Raw genomic sequence first — 20817 nt, forward strand, 5'->3', positions numbered from 1 at the left:
CACTGAAAGAAAAGGACTTTCTCAAGTATATTCAACCCACTTCTAGTACAGGAACATAGTCAATCTAAAGATGTTCTTAAACTTGCTGTCAAGTAAATGAACAAAAACTTCTCCTTCCATCTTTCAGTAATTATAGTGTTCTCTTTCTCTCTCTCTCTCTCTCTCTCTCTCTCTGTGTGTGTGTGTGTGTGTGTGTGCATTAGCAAAGATTCAATATAGAACACAATGCTATCACCTATAGTCTCTGTGTTGTATGCTACTTTATGCTACTTATCTAAATTTCATCATCTTAAATAACTGGGAATTTGCATCCTGGGACCTATTTCTCCCCTTTCTTATCCCCACTATTTTTTTCATTTCTTAATACAATAAAGATGTATGTATCCAATCTCTAATTTTCCTTCTGCTTAAATTTGTGTAACTTCTCATATGCCAGCAAGATTTTGCTGAAAGGACCCTGATATAGTTGTTTCTTGTGAGGCTATGCTAGTGCCTGGCAAATACAGAAGTGGATGCTCACAATTATATATTGGATGGAACACAGGGCCCCCCAATGGAGGAGCTAGAGAAAGCACCCAAGGAGCTGAAGGGGTCTGCAACCTTATAAGTGGAACAACAATATGGACTAACCAGTACCCCAGAGCTCATGTCTCTAGCTGCATATGTAGCAGAAGATGGCCTCATCAGCCATCATTGGGAAGAGAGGCCCTTTGGTCTTGCAAACTTTATATGCCCCAGTACAGGGGAATGCCAAGGCCAAGAAGTGGGAGTGGGTGGGTAGGGGAGCAGGGCAGGGGGAGGGTATAGGGGACTTTCGGGATAGCATTTGAAATGTAAATAAAGAAAATATCTAATAAAAAATGGGGAAAAACTCAGGGTATGGGAAGCTAGAGAGATGAATAAGTAGTTAAGACCACTATTTATTCTTCCAGGAGAATCTGTGTTCAACTCCCACCCACATGATGGCTCACAAGCATCTGTAACTCTAGGAGACCCAACAGTCACTTGTGACTTCCACAGGCACACATATAATGTGCAAACAAGCATGCAGATTATATATGTTAGCGTTTTTAAAAATCAGAGTACTTCTTTTTCACTAAATGGACACAGTGTCAAACTGCCATTAAATGTTTATGTTTGTGCCTGTAGTTTAGCGTTGCTCTCAGGTTTCATCAGAAAAGTTCTGTTTGCAGTGGGCCAACGTCAATGCAGAGACTCACAACTAGTCAGGGGGTTGAGAATAAGTACTGTTGAGAGTTCATCCCTAAAGTTGTATCTATATCACCTTCACCAAGGCTCAAGGAGCCTCTCTGTAGAAATGACACCTACATGCACAGTCTGTCAAGGATCATCACATAAGAAAGGCAGAAAGGATGTAAGAGCCAGGGACCAGGGAGGGGGTGTGTAAAATGTCCTCCAGACAGGACACAGCTGTCGCACACATGAACTCACAGTAGGAGTGGCTATTCTCAGGACAAACTGTACAAGATGAGGTCCTCCAACATACCATCATGGAGAAGAAAGGCTCAGAAAGTCCCATCCTTCCCTGAGGAACAATAGGCAATTAGTGGTTGCTGGAGGAGGAGAGGTCATATTCTTCTGTGATGGCATATATATATATTTCATACACACATACATACCTACATACCTTTGGAAAGCTTTAGAAGTAATCACAATATCTATCTATCACTAAGGAATGTACTAGGTAGACCTTTAGATTTATAGTTTTAACAAATTTTGTACTTGCATTTTGAATCATTTCATGGATTTTTCTTTCATTTTGGTTTTGTTTTAGATCAGTTTTGGTTTTGATTTTAGTTTGTTTTGGAGGTTTGAGTTCTTACTGCGTAGTCCTGGCTTTTGTGGAACTCCTTGTATAGACCAGACTGGCCTCAAACTCAGAATTCTGCCTGCTTCTAGTTCCTGAGTTCTGGGATAAAATGTGTGTGCCACCACACCTGGCTAATGGGATTTCTTAAAGTTGCTTGGTTAACAGGACTCTTCCCCCCTTCTGCCTCAACAGACTTAAATGTCAAGTTTGCTATATCTATTTTAACTTTTAAGATATTATGAAATATTAATAATATTTTCAGAACTATCTGATGCCTTTCAAACTATCTCTGAAGTGGAAAAAAAACTGAACAGCATAGTGTAGAAGGTTTGAGCTGGAAGCTGCATGTTTGAATTCCAGTTTTATTCTAGGTATACATGGAACTTCTCTTGCATGCTACATTATCTTTTTCATGTGTGTAAAATTGTTTTTCAGATAAGTCTTCAAGCACTTATCTTAATATACTTTCCAAGGCATTTCCCACATGCACATTTTATTGTTGGTTATATTTAAAAATGTAATGCTTGGTAGCTGGGGCGTCTAGAGAAGGGAAGGGGACCGTGATAGAGCAGGGAGCACCTGGGTCCCCGAGGCATCCCGGAGTGAGCCCGGTGTATTTTCCTTATATGATTAGGCCTCTCATACAGGCGCTGCTGGTTTGGAGCCTGAGAGGATTATGAAAACGTGGCAGGTGATGGAGTCAGGGGACCTGGAGCAGGGAAGCAGAGGGGAGAGGGACCGAGTGGGGAGGCCAGGCTTGGGGGAGGGGATAGATTTAGAGGTACCTACGCCCGCTGCAAGCCTGCCAATGATGACATGACCACTGCGCAATCTGAGTTCTGGGAACCAGGTGATGGAGTGTGCTGAGAACAAGAAAAAAAAAATGTAATGCTAGCATCCTGAACTTGTACAATAGATATTAGCATAGAAGTTAGCAAACGTTTATTGCCATACTTGAAGAAAACTTAAGACTCTTATGGTCTATTGATTTGAATAAGAATGGCCTCCATAGGCTCATATATTCGAGTACTTGGTCCCCAGTTTATGAACTGTTTTGGGAAGGGTTAAGAGTGTGGCTTTATTGGATTAGAAGAGGTGTGGTCACTGGGCCAGAGGGCTCTGAGATTTCAAAAGAATGCCCAGTGTGCTCTCTCTCTCTCTCTCTCTCTCTCTCTCTCTCTCTCTCTCTCTCTCTCTCTCTGTTGTATATTGAGACGTGAGCTCTCATCTACTGCTCCAGCACCATGTCTGCCTGCCTGCTGCCTAGCTCTCCACCACAATAGTCATGGCCTCTTTATCTCCAAACAGTAAGCCCCAAATAAATGCTTTCTTTTATCAGTTGCCTTGGTCATGGTGTTTTAGCACACCAATAGAAAAGTAATACATCTGCCTCTATACAGAGGCAGATGCTCGCAGCAAACTGTTGGACTGAGCACAGGTCCCCAATGGGATCCCCAATGGAGGAGTTAAAGAAAAGACTGAAGGAGCTGAAGGGGTTTGCAACCCCATAGGAAGAACAATGATATCAACCAACCAGACCCCCCCCCCAGAGCTCCCAGGGACTAAACTACCAAGGAGGAACCCATGGCTCCAGCTGCATATGTAGCTGAGGATGGCCTTGTTGGGTATCAATGGTAGGAGAGTCGCTTGGTCCTGTGAAGGCTCAATGCCCCAGTGTAGGGGAATTCAAGGGCGGGGAGGTGGGAGTGGGTGGATGGGAGAACATCCTCATAGAAGCAGGGTGGGGGGGAATGGGAAAGGAGGTAACATTTGAAATGTAAATAAAGAAAATATCCAACAAAAAAGGAAAAAATAATAATAACAAGAAAGGAAGAAAAATAATACATGTGGATCATAGGAATTGTTTAATCCTTCAGATGAGCCATCTCTCCAGGAAGTACACATTTCTCTCTGAGGACATCCCATAGTGCCTGGGACTCAAACTCTGTCTGCTCATCTAGAAAGGCTCATTTACAAAGGTATAAGACATTAAAGTCTTAGACATGTCACTCTAGCAAGGACATTTTGAAAACACTGAAGAATACTGGACTCTCCTAAGGTTGTTTTAGAAATGGTCAATATTGGGGTCTCTATTTGCCTCTCCTTCCTGGGTTGCTAAGAGTGAAAACTTCTGCTAAGTTAGCTCCTAATACAACCAATTAATCAGCTAATTAATGAGTTAATCAAGTTAGCTAAATATTACAAACTTGGGGCACATGGATCAAACCATAGATGACAAAGTACAGCATTGTGTCAGCATCCCTAAATCTACCCATACAATGCCAAAAACTGGCCAGGAAATTAGCCACCTAGACAAGCATATTCAGGCCTTACACAGTTAGTTCAAAAGCACCTCATAATGTATGGCTGTACTCACTTAGCCAATACTATATATTTCTAGTCTATATGATAAAGACTTGGGAGCTAGAGTTAATGGTATGTTAAAGGGTTTTTTTGTTGTTGTTGTTTGGTTGGTTTTTTGGGTTTTTTTGTTTTTTTTGTTTTTTGTTTTTTTCCTGAATTGGGTTCATTGAATACATCTGAGTATAGCCTCAAGTATAAAAACACTTCTGGCTTGCTAATTCTTCTCAACTATCTGATACCTGAGAAGATTCTAGGCCGAGGTCTGGCATAATGAAGGCCTTCGTTGCTTCAGGATTGCTGCTGCTCATATTTGGGATGTGGAGATGTTCTGGGATAGAGCCAGGTATCAGAGTGGACCTTGACTGGTGATATTTTCAAGGGGTAGTTCTTCAATGTCTATGAGCTATGAGGGTTTGGGTTTCAAGAGTTTTATCATTCCATCTGAAAAGTTAGAGATTTAATAATTCCTAGCCCTCTATGTTGTCTCCCCCTGAATTACTAGAACATTATTGGCCTGAAATACAAGTTTTACAAACTTAATTCTCATTATCCATGTCTTGTCTTCTTCCCCAATCGCCATAAGTAAAGGTGTCCTGGACTCAAGTCATTCTGTTTGCTGAGGTTCTCATAGTTCCTACCACCCTCCCACTTCTTTCTACATAGGCACTCTTCAGGTTCCTACCAGGTCACCCTTGAGCCATCCGTTCTTCTGCATGATTCTCTCTTCCTACTGCTTATCTGTCTTTTAACAGTTTCCTACCTGTATTATTCAACCACACATCCTTAACTAGCTGTCCTTATGTAATCATCTCTTGTGCCCTCCCTATGTCATTGTACAATACTTTTTAAGATATTCTCAATAAAAGGTTCTTAAACATTCCAGTGTTTTCCTACAGTCAACTCAGTAACACATAGACTACATTCAACATCCCACACAGACTGACCCCAGGCTGCTCTCAGATCCTAGGAAGTCTAAGTTCCCCAAACAACTGAGCAACCTTGTTTCACCACTGGTATGATGGGACAGAAGTCATTTAAAACACCTTCCAGTTCTGCAGATCACCACAGACTCAGCTCAAAGGAGACAAAAGTTAACTTAAGAGTTTTCCAAAGAAACTATTTAGAATGTCTCAAAAGGAAGTTGACTATGAGTCTGGGTACTGAGAATAATGTGTGTAGTATTGGGAGGAAAAAAAGGGAATTCCTGGAGGTAGCGCAGTTACTGTGGAACCTTGGGAATAATATTGTCACTGCTTACAGGAAGGGTGGGGTGTTAGAGGGCAAGAAACATTCCCTACTCTTTGCCTTTTTATAAATGAAAGGGGAATTGTGCAAAATACCTGTTGCAAATGTGATAGCCCAAGCTGGTGAAATATGACCAAAATGAACTAAACATTTTTAAAGAATTGGAAAAAATATTGCTTAAAAGTTAAAGGGCTTTTAAAGACAGAGAAGTGGAGGTCTCTGAGATGGTGGGCAAGGGATGTAAGCAAGAGCAGCTGTGAAGAATGAAAGAAATGAGGCTGGAGGCTGTGAGCTGCTCTGCAAGGCTGCTGAGGTTGCCCACGTAAAGGACAGCGACGGAGCCGAAGGTACAGCCAAGCAGAAGTAGATGGGAGATCAATTTTGAAAGTAAAAGTGAATTGGCTAAGTGGGAGACTAGATGGGAAGAAAGAGATGTGGGAACTGGGACTAGACCCTAAGGCTTCAGGGTTGGTGAAAGTGGTGCTGTTGACTGAGAATGGGGAAGTTCAAATGGAAGTGATGTAAAACACATGGGTTTCATGTAAATCATGCGCACGCTGAGGAGGAATGTTTCAAATATCCTTTGTACATCTTCTAGCTACTTGGATGTTTGTCCTAAAGCTCAGAAGAGTCCAGCAGAGGCATAAATGAAACATTCTGATCTTCAGGGCAGTGCTCTGTAATGGGTCCATAAAGCATAATGTTCAGACTCTGCTCTTTAGTCATTCTTGGATCTTGAAAGGCTCGCATCTTCTCTCCACATGTCTGCTACTATTTGGCACACAGCCATGGCCTAAAAATTAAAACCTAGGGGTCATGGAGATGGTTCAACTAATAAAGTTACTTTTCATGAAGGCATGGCGATTTGAGCTCAGATCTCCAACACTCAGAAAAAGGCTGTAATCCCAGTGATTGGGAGGCAGAGACAGAGGGATTACCAGGGTTTGTTAGCCAGTTAATCTAGCAAAGCTGGTGGGCTCTTGGTGAACCCAGTATTAGCACCCTAAGAAAAGTACGTACCTCTGCTTTCATTCTAAATAGTCACTATGGTTAATCTCAGGCAGAACTTCTGAGTGTTTTGCAAGCTGATTCTATTTGAGGAATATCAATAGAAAGAAAAGAGGAGAGTCATATCATGAGAGTAATCATCTTTGCCCATATCCCTAAACTCTATTAATTTTGGCCAAATTGGGTTTTTCATTTCTCCTAATTTGGATCAAAGTTCTTTGCTATGTATTAAGGTGGGGCAGCTGATTGTTTTTTCGTCTCTTTCAACAGTATCCATGGAATGTGATTACTTTACATTCCGTGTTATAGCTAAAAGGGCACTGTTTTATCCAGATGATCTCATTGGCCCTGATGAATTATTATTAGGGGCAAGCTGCCCAGTAACTTCCATAAGGCCAGATGAACTTGAGTTCTATTATGATATCCATTCCTGTGGGACTTTCATACAGGTAAGAGAAGGAACTGTATTTCTTGGTATCATCTGTAAAGTCTTCTCAAGTGTTGTTTTCTGTCCTTGTCTTAATATATACAAAACACTGGTATTACCATCCTAGTGCCTTAGTCTAAGAGAAACACAAAGAATTTTTTGTTACTTCTATTCATTCACCAGAGACTTGCCATGTATAGGATAATAGGCATTAATAAGAAAACTATAGGCTTTCTATAAAAATAAGTTAGTGTTCTATTAATATGACACATATTATTTTCACATGGCTTTTTACACACCTAATCCTACTGGATCAATTCTGCTTCCACTTATATAAAATGAGGGATTGGGGCCATGTAACCATGTAAAAGTCAGCCATGTAACCCGACACCTGTAGTTAGAACATAGCAGAGCAAGGTTCAAGGAAGAGGCTTGCTGATGCCTAGTCTGGACTTGCTGCTTTAGTTCTATGATGACTCTGAGCTGAATGAAATGAACAACAATGATAAGAAAAAAATCCATAGAAGATATCCCTAAGGAAGTATCTTATTGTACTTGACTTACAGATCTGTCTCTGTCACTAACCTATACTGATCTCTCCTGGCCCCTTGCTCTGGGCAGACTTTTTCTACAAATGACTCAAATTAAACTCTGCCAGCCATCATGAGGCCACTTCAGAGCTTTAATAGTGTTTGTCTGCCTAACCTCTTGATTTGACAGCTGAATGAGATAAGTTTTTCAGACCTCCGCAATCATGTGAATCATCTATCTTACGGATGCTCTTCTGCTAATCTATTTATTCATTGAGTTACTGATTTTGGAACCTATTGATTAGGATTGTATGCCATATCTAATGTGATCCCAAAAGTATGGCGAAACCATAAGATTTGTAACTTATTATGAAATGTACATGCATTCCATGCTCAGGAAATGCGATTGGTCAGTACAAATACATCATTTTTTTACTTAGCAGTCTTCTTCCTGATGTGCTTTTAAAAACTGGGAAATCCAAAGTAAAAGCCGAATACTATGGTTGAAGTCAGTTGTGTCAGGAAGAGTCTTTCAGATCCTTCAACTAGTTTCTTCATCTTTTAAATACTCATAGAGCGAGTGTCCATCTAAGAAACACTTGCTAGAACTTTTATTTGAAAAGGCTAGTGCAAAAGCTCCAGGAATAACGTGGCCAGCCTCTTGCCAATCTCATTCACAAATCCTATGTTGATAGTGTTTCTTTATTTTCTGTGCATTAAATACTTCCACATTGTAGGGAGAACTTTAAGTACATTAATTTGGCTGCCATGTCTTTACTTCTTGGAGTGGTAGTTTTTCTATTTCATATTTAAATATATTAAAATGTGTTGTGATAATCCATTTGTATACTTCAAAAAATCTCTTATCTCAACAGCACGCATTTGATGGAACTATTGTTAATACCTGGCTCACCTATATGCCCAGGAATATATCTATTTATGCTGAGCTTCAGCTTCAGTGTGTCATTCCCAGGTCAGTGCAAAACACCCATTGACTCCTTGATTCAATTCTAATAGCTCTTGGCCAAAGTGTATCATTGCTTGTCCACAAGCCTTGAAATTCCTGACGTCTTATATAGCTGTGTATCTGCAGCATGTCAGTCCATCTTAACCTCGACTGCAGTCCCTACTCCAAGGCCAAATTTTAAGCCAATAAAGTGACACAGGTTGCAAACCATCTGTGGGTTTTTGATGTTCATCTATCTATTCCTTGAAAGGTTATCCGAACATGATGCCAAGCCAAATGCATCACACCAACTTGGTACCCAATATCTAAGGAAATTTCTTAAGTACACAGATTGGCTTTGGCCTTCTGAACAATCCAAAGGACTCTAGCTGGGCCTCATGGCAGTCTTGTAAAACCGGCCTCTCAGAAGGCTTAGGGCGACTGACTATAAATTCAAGACCTACCTGATATTACTCAGTGAGTTCAAGGCCAGCAATTAAAAAAAAAAAACTAGATGGAACTGTCATAATATGAAAAAAAAAAAAGGTTGGAGCTAGAGCCCAGTGGTAGAATACTTACCTAGTAAGCACGCACAGAGAGAGAAGGAGGCAGAGGCAGAGAGGCAGAGGCAGAGAGGCAAAGAGGCAGAGGCAGAGAGGCAGAGAGAGGCAGAGACAGAGAGAAGAGCGATGGGAAAGGATGGACAGGAAGGGAGGGGGAGAAAGAGGAGAAAGAAGGGAAGAGGGGGAAGACTGAGACTCTAGGTTGTTAGAAGAATTAGAGTTCAGAGAGTCTAATTAAAAAGTTAGTTCTACCTTCTAAGTTTCAAAGCCAGTAATAATGACATACAAGATGAAGCTTTAAAAAAAAAAACAGCCATCTGGCTTAAACACTAAGTTTAAAATTCCTGAAGGAAGTTGGAATTAAATAAAACAAAGACATTAGAAAGTTTGATAACTTATTTCGGGTTCCACATTAAGACTATGCATGGCATCAGCATTTAGGTAAGAGCATGACTCTCCCCAGCATTTGGGAGCCCAGGGGACTTGAATCCTCATCACCAACTCTTGTGTGTACAGCATGAATACCATGCCAACTTGGTTGAAGGGAAGATGTTCCTAGAATCTCTCAAAGTTGAATGGACAGGTTACTTGGAGCTAATGAAGTCTGCTTTTATTTAAAGACTGTTATTTGATTATATATAATATATATATATGTATATATATATGATTTTATACATATATTACTCTCCTACAGAATATATATATGAATATATATTCATAGAATATATATATGAATATATATTCATAGAATATATATATTCTGTAGGAGAGTAACAGAAAATTGGATACAAACATATTAAATGATTTCCATATTCATATAGCCAGAAATTTCCAGATTTAAGTTTGGCAAAATTACCTGAAAATGCTGTGTTTGTAACTTTAGTTTATGCTTTGGTGCACTGAGATGGCTAATGAGTTTGCAGAACTCATGTTCCAAGATGGCTCACTGACATAGACTCAACAGTGAGGGGCTGGAGCAATGGCTCAGTGGTTAAGAGCACTTATTGCTCTTCCAGAGGACCTGAGTTTGGTATATACACACACACACACACACACACACACATACATACCAAGGACATACAGAATAGTCACTTCAAAAAAGCCTTTTGGGGAAGACTCATGTGTATCAAGTGGAGTGGGCTTCAGACTAAAAAATATTTATAAATTTTCCAAAAATTTAAGTGTTAAAATAGTTCTCTCCCTTTTTCAACTTCATGTTTAAGGAAATATTTGACAGACAAGTAAGCAAAAGACAACAAAAGTTTACCTGGATTTTAAAACAATAAATTCTAGAGCTATAAGAAGTTCCTGGTTTGTACCGAAAGGCCAATGACTGGCCTTTATTCATCCATTTCTATATAGTTATAAAAATACAGTATCAAATCTTTTTCTATTGCCCCTAAAATTAGGGGAAAGATTTTCAGCTGTGAGTGTGTAGATGTAGGTGTGCAGATTCCCAAGTGTACGACCACACATTACTTTACTAGGGAAAGTATTTTCTTCACACTGTAAACATCTCTCTTCTACATCTGGACATTTCAGAATCGTCTTTGGTATTCTAGTTGCTGTACTATCAGACCGAAAGCCCCAGGGTTTCTACAGTGGTACTACACAGACATTTAAGATATAAATAAGGAAAATGCACTTAAGTTACAATTAGATGCTTTTGCATAATTTTCAGTAACTACAGTGGACGCCGAGTCACAATTTTATGAGGAAGAGTATGTTCTTTTCAAGTCCTTAATTTTAATGAACCCTTATTCATTTTGGCTAAAAAATCCATTTTTGGAGTAGATCTGTTGAGTCACATGGCACTAAGTTTAGATCCTCTCCATTTGATCAAAGGCACATTTTAAATAATGGATTATATAGAAGTTGGTCCTTCTGAATCTCCCATATCTGTTCTCCAGCGGCGATTGTCCTGTGACCTTTATAGACACATGCCTTCAGCTGGATACCCTGAGTAGCATGAAGACATAGCTCCTTCTGAGTGTTGTGCGGAATTTTATGCTGAGCAGAATACTCAAAGTACTGATTTCCCCCGAGTCCATGGCACATATACAGAATCAATGGTTTGCCTCCCTCATTATTTTTACCAACATCCAGACATAAAGGTTGATCAACACTCTTAATATATCCAGATATAACAAGATTAAGGTCTGGTACATACACTTTTAGGTAAATAGGGTTCAGGTACCATGTAAAATTTTTGAAGGCATTTCTTTATTTCAGATCTTTTTGAAAGATCACCAAATGATTTTTGCTTAATGATTTTTTGCTGCATCTGTGTTTCTCCTGTAAAATATTTCCTTGTATTTGTCCATCCAGAATTTCGCAAGATGAACTTGATAACAAGCAATCATCTGATGAGTGCGTTGGGGAAAGGTATGGACTTTTGTCAGAATGGCATTTCTATATTTTCACCTCCCCAGATTTCCATTTCTTCATCATAACTTTCAGTGTGCTCAAAATATTCTTTAGGTATAGAACAAAGGTGGGGGTCCTAATTGGGTAGGTTTGATCATTTGCTTCTCATGATCAGGAAATGATTCCCAGTGCCTCCTGTAGCCACTCAGCTCAACTCTTCCTCCACCTCCACTTCCTGCCTCTTCCTCTGCCCTGAGTTTGGGTTTTTTGTTTGTTTGTTTTTTAAGTAATTTTATTTTTAATTTTTTTTACATTTTTTATTAGATATTTTCTTTATTTACATTTCAAACGTTATCCCCTTTCCTAGTTTCCCCTCCAAAAACCCCCTATCCCCTCCACCTCTCCTGCTTCCCAACCCATCTACTCCTGCTTCCTGGTCCTGGCAGTCCCCTATACTGGGGCATAGAACCTTCACAGGACCAAGGGCCTCTCCTCCCATTGATGACTGTCTAGGCCATCCTCTGCTACATATGCAGCTAGAGCCATGAGTCCCACCATGTGTTTTCTTTGGTTGGTGTTTTAGTCCCTGGGAGCTCTGAGGTTACTGGTTAGTTCATATTGTTGTTCCTCCTATGGGGCTGCAAACCCCTTCAGCCCCTTGGGTACTTACTCTAGCTCCTTCATTGGTGACCCTGTGGTCTGTCCAATAGATGGCCATGAGCATCCACTTCTGTATTAGTCAGGTACTGACAGAGCCTCTCAGGAGACAGCTATATCAGGCTCCTGTCAGCAAAATCTTGTTGGCATCTGCAATAGTGTCTGGGTTTGGTGGTTGTTTATGGGATGGATCCCCAGATGGGACCGTCTCTGGATGGTCATTCCTTCAGTCTCTGCTCTGAACTTTGAGTTTGGTTCTTAACGCCCATATCTGACAGTTCTAAACAAACCGTTAGCTCCAGCTCCAGGGGGATCTGTCACCCTCTTACGAATCTGTGGGCACTGCACTTGTGTATATATGTGTATATGTGTGTATGTGTGTGTAATATATATATATATATATATATATATATATATATATATATAATTTTTAAATAGAAGCAATCAGGCTTCATTAGCTTCAAGTAACCTGTTCATCTGATATGAAATGTATTACATTTTTACACCAAGGCTGTTGAATCACTAAACTGTTGGGTCGAGGCTAGCATTAAAGCCCAGGGATGGTGGCCTTTAGGCCTCTGCACCGATTTCTTTCTTTCTTTTTTTTTTTTTTTCCATCTTTGAAGTATCAAGAAGGATTTTAGAAATGTATTTCATCATCAACCTTTATATGCAGAATTCAAAACAAAGAGTCGGGCTTCAATTTCTCTGTGCCTAATCCCATTATTAACCCAGTGTAGGGATATTGCACTTCAGTCTGCACCAATTTCTAATCCCTGCTTTTATTGTTTTGTTTTCCCTGTAGTGAATCTATTGATGTGGGTAACCTAGACTTCCACCCTCCTCCTCAATGCTGGTTCCTGGTACTGAAGAGATACTGCATTATTTGTGGCCATTTCCATTTCCCAAATAACTGGGTAAGAATTCCTACAAGGGCCAATTTTAATATCGAAATGGTCATAATTATCCATTACATTTAGTGTTTGTTTGAGGAGGAACCTACACCCATCTCCACCATGTACTGAGTGGAAGGGAGTCATACATAGCCACTATACAACTTGATAAGGTCTAGGCTCATCATCTTCTCTTCATTCTTGCCTGTCTTTCCTTGGCAGTATTATTTTACCTTACAGCATTTGAAACTGAACATCTGAATACAATATGCCAAGATTTGGAATGGAGGGAAGGGTAAAAAGTTATTACTAATTTGGACCAGCCTCTTTGTGTCTTTTTATTAAAAAGACCAAATGTCTTAAGATAAAGGTGGCCCTGGAAAGAAATACTATGAGCAAAACGTCATGGTTTACTACTGGGTTTTTGTCAAGTATATTCAAGATTTCTTTGAGAGTTGTTTTCATTTTTCTGTAAGTCTTTAGAAAATGATCTATGTGGCTCCCATCCTATAAAGGGTGGGTTATGGACCATTTTGCTCCTATTTTAAAGCTCTAAATTTAGCTATCTCCAGCTCAGAAAGTACTCGACTCTCAAAATTATTCTTGAGCAGTGAGAGAGTTCATAAGGCTCCGTCCCTCCCAGGGAAGCTGTTTGCAGTTAAAGGTGGAGGCGCGTCATTCTCTTCTGTGGTGAAGCTACGGCTGGGTTATCATGCTTCCGTAAATATCCTCTACTGTGTTCAAAAGAGGGGGTGGCTCCATAGGAATGAAAGGGGATGAGAGAAACCCACGGGTAGAAAAGAATAAAATACATTATGTAAATGTACAAATTTGTCAAAGAATAATATATTTAATTTTTTCTTTTATTGAAAGTAGACTTTTTCTCATATAGTGTATTCTGATATGCTCTCCCTCCCAAACTCCTCCCCACTACCCCTCACATCTGGATCTACCACTTTTCTGTCTCCTATTAGAGAACAAAACAGCTTCTCTAGAATAATTAAAATAAAACAAAAAAGGTCAGAATAAGACAAAACAAATGGAAGGAAAGGAACCCGTGAAAAGGCACAAGAAACAGAGACACTCATTGACACACTCCGGAATCCCATGAAAATGTGAAAGTGAAAGCCACTATATATACTCAACAGGCTTACAGGTTACAGAGAAAGACAGGGTAGGGAAATAAAACTTAAAAATGTTTAAAAAGATAAACTTTTTAAAAGAGAGAAAGACTTGACAAGACATTATGTAAAAAGGAACCTCCAAGGATTCAACTGAGTTTCTTTTCTGTTGGTCATCTACTGCCGGGCATGCAGACCACCCATAAGAAGAGTTTGTTTCTCCAGTGAGACTCCCTTGGAGAAAACTAAATTTTCATTTCCAAGTGATTACTGATTGGAGTTAGGTTCTATGTTAAGGATAGGAGTATGTGTCTACTTCTCCTTTCAGATCTAGGACCCCATCAAGTGCAGACTAATGTCCCTGTGCATGCTGCAACCCCCTAGGAATTAATATCATGTTGATCTTGTTGTGTTTAGAGGGGTTTGTTTCCTTGGTATCCTGAATCCCCTCTGGTTTTTACACTCTTTCCACCTCCTCTTCCTCTGGGTTCTCTGAGCCCTGGAGGGGAGGGATTTGATAGAGACAGGGTAGTGTTCCCTCTGCATTCTATCAAGCTTTGGTCTTTGTTACCATCTGATGGAGGAGGAAGCTTCCCTCATGATGGCTGTGCAAGGCACTGATCTATGAGAATAGCAGAACATCATTTGGAGTCATTTTATTGTTATTTTCCTTTAGTAGAACAGTAGTATTTGACTTACCTGCTAGGGCTATCTACTCTCAAGTTTTTGATCACCAGATCAGCAACAGGTATGGTTTCTATCTTTTACTTAAGAAGTGGGCCTTAAGTAAAACAGATATTGGTGGGTTCCTTCCACAAACTTTGTGCCAAGATTGCACTAGCATATCTTGCAGACAGGATACCATTGCAGATCAAAGTATTTGCAGATTAGTTGGTGTTGTGTTTCTTCTTTGGTAGCATTCACAGTACTTTCCAATACCAAGAACATTATCCATAATGGTGAAGGCTCTAGGTGGCCACAGCTCAACTTCTCTGTGTTCAGTGAATTGTGGAAGTATTGTCATCAGTAATAAGGTAGTTTATGTCTGTGGAAAACAACCAACAGCTTTGGCAATACCCTGGCTTGTTCAGAGTTCCCATGATACTCCTTTGTCCAACAACTGAATTAGATGTAACACATTCCTAGTACTGGAAGCTTCATTTGGTAACACATGTCCTTTTGGGACTCTGTCTTATCTGTTATTTGGTAGTTTCATTTCAATCTTCTTCATAGATGTACATGTTTTAGGAAGCTTATACTGTATTAGGTTTCCATACAACCCCTCAAAGGGCCCTTAATTTTAGATATATTCTGCTCCGCACTTGATCCTCTCATTCCAAATATCCACCCTTGTCCACTAGTATCTAATCTATTTCCCTTTCCTAAGGAGATCTATTTGCCTCCCTAGTCCCTTAGTCTATCCCCAATGTCTGTGGTTCTACAGGTTGGAATTTGCTTACCATTGAATTAACAGCTAATATCCATGTATCAGTGAATAAGTAATATTTGTTTTTCTGGGCCTGGGTTACCTCACTCAGACTAATATGATTTATTTTCTAGTTCCATCCATTTACCTGTGAATTTCATAATTTAATTTTTAATGGCTGAGTAATATTCCATTGTGCAAATGTACATTTTCTTTATCAATTCTTCTGTTGAGGAACATCTAGACTGTGTCCAATTTCTGGCTGTTGTGAACAGACCAGCAATGAACATGTTGAACAAGTATCTCTATGGTAGGATGAAGCATCCTTTGTGTATATATCCATGGGTATAGCTGGAACTTGTCATAGATCTATTCCCTTCTTCTTGAGGAACAACTACACTGATTTCCATAGTGGCTGTACAAGTTTGTACTCCCATCAGCATTCCAATGAATGAGTCTTGCCCTTACTTCACATCCTCAACAGCATGTGCTGTCACTTGCTGTTTTATTGAGGTTAGCCATTCTTATGTGCATAAGATGAAATTTTAGGTAGTTTTAATTTGTATTTCCATGATGACTCAGTCTTGCGGTTCCTCAGAAAATTGGGCATAGTACTACCAGAGGATCCCGCAATACCTCTCCTGGGCATATATCCAGAAGATGTTCCAACCCATAAGAAGGACACATGCTCCACTATGTTCATAGCAGCCTTATTTATAATAGCCAGAAGCTAGAAAGAACCCAGATGCCCCTCAACAGAGGAATGGATACAGAATATATGGTACATTTACACAATGGAGTACTACTCAGCTATTAAAAACAATGAATTTATGAAATTCCTAGGCAAATGGATGGACCTGGAGGGCATCATCCTGAGTGAGGTAACCCAATCACAAAGAAACTCACACAATAGGTACTCACTGATAAGTGGATATTAGCCGAGAAACTTAGAATACCCAAGATATAAGATACAATTTGCTAAACGCATGAAACTCAAGAAGAACGAAGACCAAAGTGTGGACACTTTGCCCCTTCTTAGAATTGGGAACAAAACACCCATGGAAGGAGTTACAGAGACAAAGTTTGGAGCTGAGACGAAAGGATGGACCATCTAGAGACTGCCATATCCAGGGATCCATCCCATAATCAGCTTCCAAACGCTGATACTATTGCATACACTAGCAAGATTTTGCTAAAAGGACCCTGATATAGTTGTCTCTTTTGAGATTATGCCGGGGCCTGGCAAACACAGAAGTGGATGCTCACAGTCAGCTATTGGATGGGTCACACGGCCCCCAATGGAGGAGCTAGAGAAAGTACCCAAGGAGCTGAAGGGATCTGCAATCCTATAGGTGGAACAACAATATGAACTAACCAATACCCCCCTGGAACTCATGTCTCTAGCTGCATATGAATCAGAAGATGGCCTAGTTGGCCATCAGTGGAAAGAGAGGCCCATTGGTCATGCAAACTTTATATGCCTCAGTACAGGGGAATGCCAGGGCCAAGAAGTGGGAGTGGGTGGGGGAGGGTGTGGGGGACTTTTGGGATAGCATTGGAAATGTAAATGAAATAAATACCCAATTAAAAAAATTTTGAACATTGCTTTAACTGTTTTTCAGCCACTTGAGTTTCCTCTTTTGAGAATTCACTGTTTATATCTTTACTCCAGTTTTTGACTGAGTTATTTGTTTCCTCAATATCTAGTTTTTTGAGTTCTTCATATATTTTGGATATTAGTCCTCTACCAGATGTGTAGTTTGTAAAAATCTTCTCCCACTCTGTAGGCTGTTGCAATGATGGTGCTCTTTGGTTTGCAAAAGCATCTCAGTTTCGTGAGCTCCCATCTTTTTTTTTTTTTTTAATCTTAGTGTCATGCTAACAGGGTTCTGTTTAAAAGTCTTTTTCTATGCCAATGAATTCAATGTTCTTGTCCACTTTCTCTTCTTTCATGGTCAATTTATCTGCTTTTATGTTGAGGTCTTCTATCTGAAGTTGAATTTTGTGCAGAGTGATAAATATGGATCTACTTGTATTCTTCTACATTCAGACATCCAGTAGCATAGCAGCATTTGTTTAAAATGTTGTATTTTTCCAGTGTGTATTTTTTACTTCTTTATCAAAAATCAGTTGCCCATAGGTTTATGGATTTATGTCTGGGTCATCAATTCAATTGAACTCATCAACATGACTGTTTTGTGCTAATACCATGCTGGTTTTATTACTATTGCTTTGTAGTACAACCTAAAACAGGGCACTGTGATACTTCCAGCAGTTCTTCTATTATTCAGAATTGTTTGACCTATCCTGAGTTTTCCAGTGTTTCAATATGAAGCTAAAATTTACCCTTTGAAGGTCTGTGAAAATTTGTGTTGGAATTTTGATAGGGATTGCATTGAATATGAAGATTGCTTCTGGAAGAATGGCCATTTTTTACTATTGAAAACTTCAACTTGGATTAACCACACACACACACACAAACCTACAAGAAATAAGAAAAAAACACAGCACAACAATTCTTTGCTTCCGTTTTTTTTTTTTGTTTGTTTTTGTTTTTTTTTTTTTTTTTTTTGAGACAGGGTTTTTCTGTGTAGCCCTGGCTATCCTGGAACTCACTCTGTAGACCAGGCTGGCCTCGAACTCAGAAATCCCCCTGCCTCTGCTGCCCAAGTGCTGGGATTAAAAGCATGCACCACCACTTCCCAGCTTCAGCACAATTCTTAACATCAACAGTTTTAATTCCCCATAAGTGGTGGCTATATCTTTCTTGGTAGGGAATTCTGGGATCCTGCCAGTTGTCGTCACTGAGTATTCCAGGAAAAATGTGTTTCTAGGTATTGTGAGCTGACCCTTAGGAATGGGAAAGAGGGTCGTGGGGCTGAGGTCATCCATAGGAGGAATGCAATCAGAGTGTTCCACCAGTAGCTGCTGGGAATGGTGGAGAGGCCACACCTGGAGGTCTGCTAGAGAGCTGAGGCTAAGACTGGGGCATTGGATTTGGAGGAAGGGAGGGAGTGAAGACTTGTAGTTCCTATAGCTCACCTACCTATTAAGATGACTTATTTGCTTCTCCGGCAGGCTTGGCTGGTAAGTTCCGAGGGAATGCCTGATGGAGTTGGGGGCTAGGATAATAGGATGAGAGAGGAGAACAAAGGTTGGAAGAGAATATCTGTATGAACCACTGGAGATGGGGGCCAAGGAGGGAGAGGAGGTTGCCGCAGGTAGTCTGCTAAGGAGTTAGGGGTGAGACTGAAAGGTTGGATTTGGAGGAAAGGAGGGAGAGGTGAAGGTCTTCAGTTAGCCTACCTCCATTGAAGTTTTTTCATACATTTTATTTTTATTATTTAAAACAATTTTTAAATTGGAATGTGTTTTGGATCCTGATCTTCCCTTCCCCCAAGCCTTTGGTCACAATCACCATATTGCTCCTAAAGAATTTTTAGAACAGTGATTGTTATATATTGAGGAGTCAATATTGTTATTACTGATACTCTATTTAAAAAATTAAAATTCAAAAAAAACAATAATGAAAGAAAAATATTCTTGAGCCTTGGTATTTCAAAATAGTAATATAAGTTACTGAACTTTTTTTCCCCCCCGCAGTTAATACCTTATCATGGGTGGAAGGATGAGTCCTTTCAAAGACTTTGGCCATCATTATTTCACCGTTGACTTGCCACAGCAGCATAACATTTAAGAATTTGACATGGACATTGATATTTATATGTTTGCATGTTTTAATTTTATTTTAATATACTCTAACCCTTTTGTAATACCTATGAAAATAACTATCAGTGTTTTTATCCTTTACTGTAACCACAACCTATAAATAAAACATTTTATTGTATCACTGTGCTTCTAAATCTAGCTAATTCAGTTTTTATATTTCTAAGCTAAATTAGCAGGGAAAATGGGACCTGGGGCAGAGTAATTACTAGTCTTGTTTTCAATACCTTGTATTTTAATATTTGCCAATTGAAAACTAGTTTTCATTGTATGCAGTAATAATATGGCCTATGAACCTGCTTGAAAAAGAGTCAGTGGAGAGTGAAGTCTACTAGAAGTATGGAGAGCTCAGATATGTAAACAAAACATCTATTAGGATCCTCCCCCACACCTGGATGGTGATGGCACATGCCTTTAATCCCAGGCTCAGGAGGCAGAGGCAGTAAGATCTCCTTCAAGGCCATCCTGGTCTACAAAGTTCCAAGACAGCCAGAGCTACACAGAAAAAAAACTGTCTCAAAAAAAAAAAAAAAATCTTCCCCGGGGGCTGGGTAAATGGATCAGTAAATAAGAAGCTTGCAGGGCCAAACTGGAACTTGGATCACTAACACGTTGAAATTAAGTGGAAGGAGGCATGATGGTCTGCATACCATCCTAGTGTTCTGGAAGCAGAGACAAAGGATCCTCTGGACAAACTAGCTAGATGGACTTGCCAGCAAAAGACCCTGCCTCAGTAAATAGTGTGAAGAGCAGTAAAGGACGACATGTGACATCGGCCCCTGACCTCCACAAACATGTGCAACACAGAGACAAATGCAAAAAAAAAAAAAATGAAAATAGAAGTTTCTCCTGAACCAAACCATTCTGTAACAGAAGTTCAGGGGCAGATAAGTTTTGAGCCATTGACATTCTGCCAGCCATTCCTAGGCAATGTGAGCAACCTTCCCATTCTTCATTCCAAGGACGCTGCATTAACTGGGCTGGTTGCTCCAGACACTGAAAGTAGTGGCCATAGATTTCTATTTTCCCAGTGCTACTTTCACCAATACTGCCATAAGTACAAAGTTGGAATCCAAGCTGGCATCTAAGAAATTTCGGGTGTTGCTCTGTGGTGAGGATTCGTGTATTGTCACCTCAAAATGTTTACCATGCAGCTTTCCAAAGTCAAGACCTCCATCTCTACCTAGCAGGAGTTCAAGTTTCCCTTGCCTGTATCACTACCACATTTTCTGCTTAGAAACTAGTAATGTTTCTATTTATATATTCAATTAACTGAATTCTAGTAAAGGAAACACCCTACAGTAGTCTCAGCCCTTCGTACAGATGGCAGTTCCATTGCCAGGGGAGGTTACAGGACACCTAAACCTCACTCCACCTATGCAAAGCTGGTTCAAAATCAGAAAAGACTAAGTTCAAGGCTTTGGCTTCAAGTCCTGGACCTCAATTCCATGACTTGAGTATATCTTCCTCTCTTTTCTTTTCCCATTCTAAAGCCACTCAGCTCCCATAAAATCCAAAGTGTATAATGCAAATAAACAAGGTGGTCCTTAAAAGATGAGAAATAGCACATTTACACACTAGGGAACAGTTAACAGGAAGCTTAAGATGAGGCTATTTCTAGTGTCAGCCATTGACCTTCAATACATCACACAAGATGTTTACTGGGAAACTATATGGACACCTAGGATTTCAGTTCAGGAAAGACTGGTCAAT

The 20817-nt window shown here is 39.9% G+C and overlaps 1 protein-coding gene, 2 non-coding genes and 1 pseudogene across 3 annotated transcripts; 3 read left to right on the forward strand and 1 right to left on the reverse strand.

Moving 5' to 3' along the window:
• Nucleotides 1-2407: 2407 nt before the first annotated feature.
• Nucleotides 2408-2546, forward strand: Gm26183. Its single transcript, XR_003952989.1, has one exon.
• An 87-nt stretch (nucleotides 2547-2633) lies between these two features.
• Gm25443 lies at nucleotides 2634-2709 on the forward strand. Its single transcript, XR_003952984.1, has one exon.
• Nucleotides 2710-4421: 1712 nt separating this feature from the next.
• On the forward strand, nucleotides 4422-19225 carry Oosp3 (oocyte secreted protein 3). Its single transcript, NM_001033283.2, has 6 exons — nucleotides 4422-4538; nucleotides 6719-6897; nucleotides 8281-8378; nucleotides 11243-11299; nucleotides 12744-12855; nucleotides 18982-19225. The coding sequence occupies exons 1-6, from the start codon at nucleotides 4466-4468 to the stop codon at nucleotides 19048-19050; spliced, it is 588 nt and encodes a 195-aa protein (NP_001028455.2). The 5' UTR covers nucleotides 4422-4465; the 3' UTR covers nucleotides 19051-19225.
• Gm19224 (predicted gene, 19224) lies at nucleotides 9990-11470 on the reverse strand (annotated as a pseudogene).
• Nucleotides 19226-20817: the final 1592 nt, after the last annotated feature.

This window comes from Mus musculus, chromosome 19, assembly GCF_000001635.26.
Source record: "Mus musculus strain C57BL/6J chromosome 19, GRCm38.p6 C57BL/6J".
Taxonomy (NCBI): Eukaryota; Metazoa; Chordata; class Mammalia; order Rodentia; family Muridae; genus Mus; species Mus musculus.

What these genes read in the sequence shown, in the direction of transcription:
- Oosp3 (NM_001033283.2), top strand. Translation starts at nt 4,466, where the DNA reads ATGAAGGCCTTCGTTGCTTCAGGATTGCTGCTGCTCATATTTGGGATG. An exon ending in ATGTTCTGGGATAGAGCCAG is followed by an intron (nt 4,539 to 6,718) that starts GTATCAGAGTGG and finishes CTCTTTCAACAG; the next exon opens with TATCCATGGAATGTGATTAC. An exon ending in TCCATTTCCCAAATAACTGG is followed by an intron (nt 12,856 to 18,981) that starts GTAAGAATTCCT and finishes TCCCCCCCGCAG; the next exon opens with TTAATACCTTATCATGGGTG.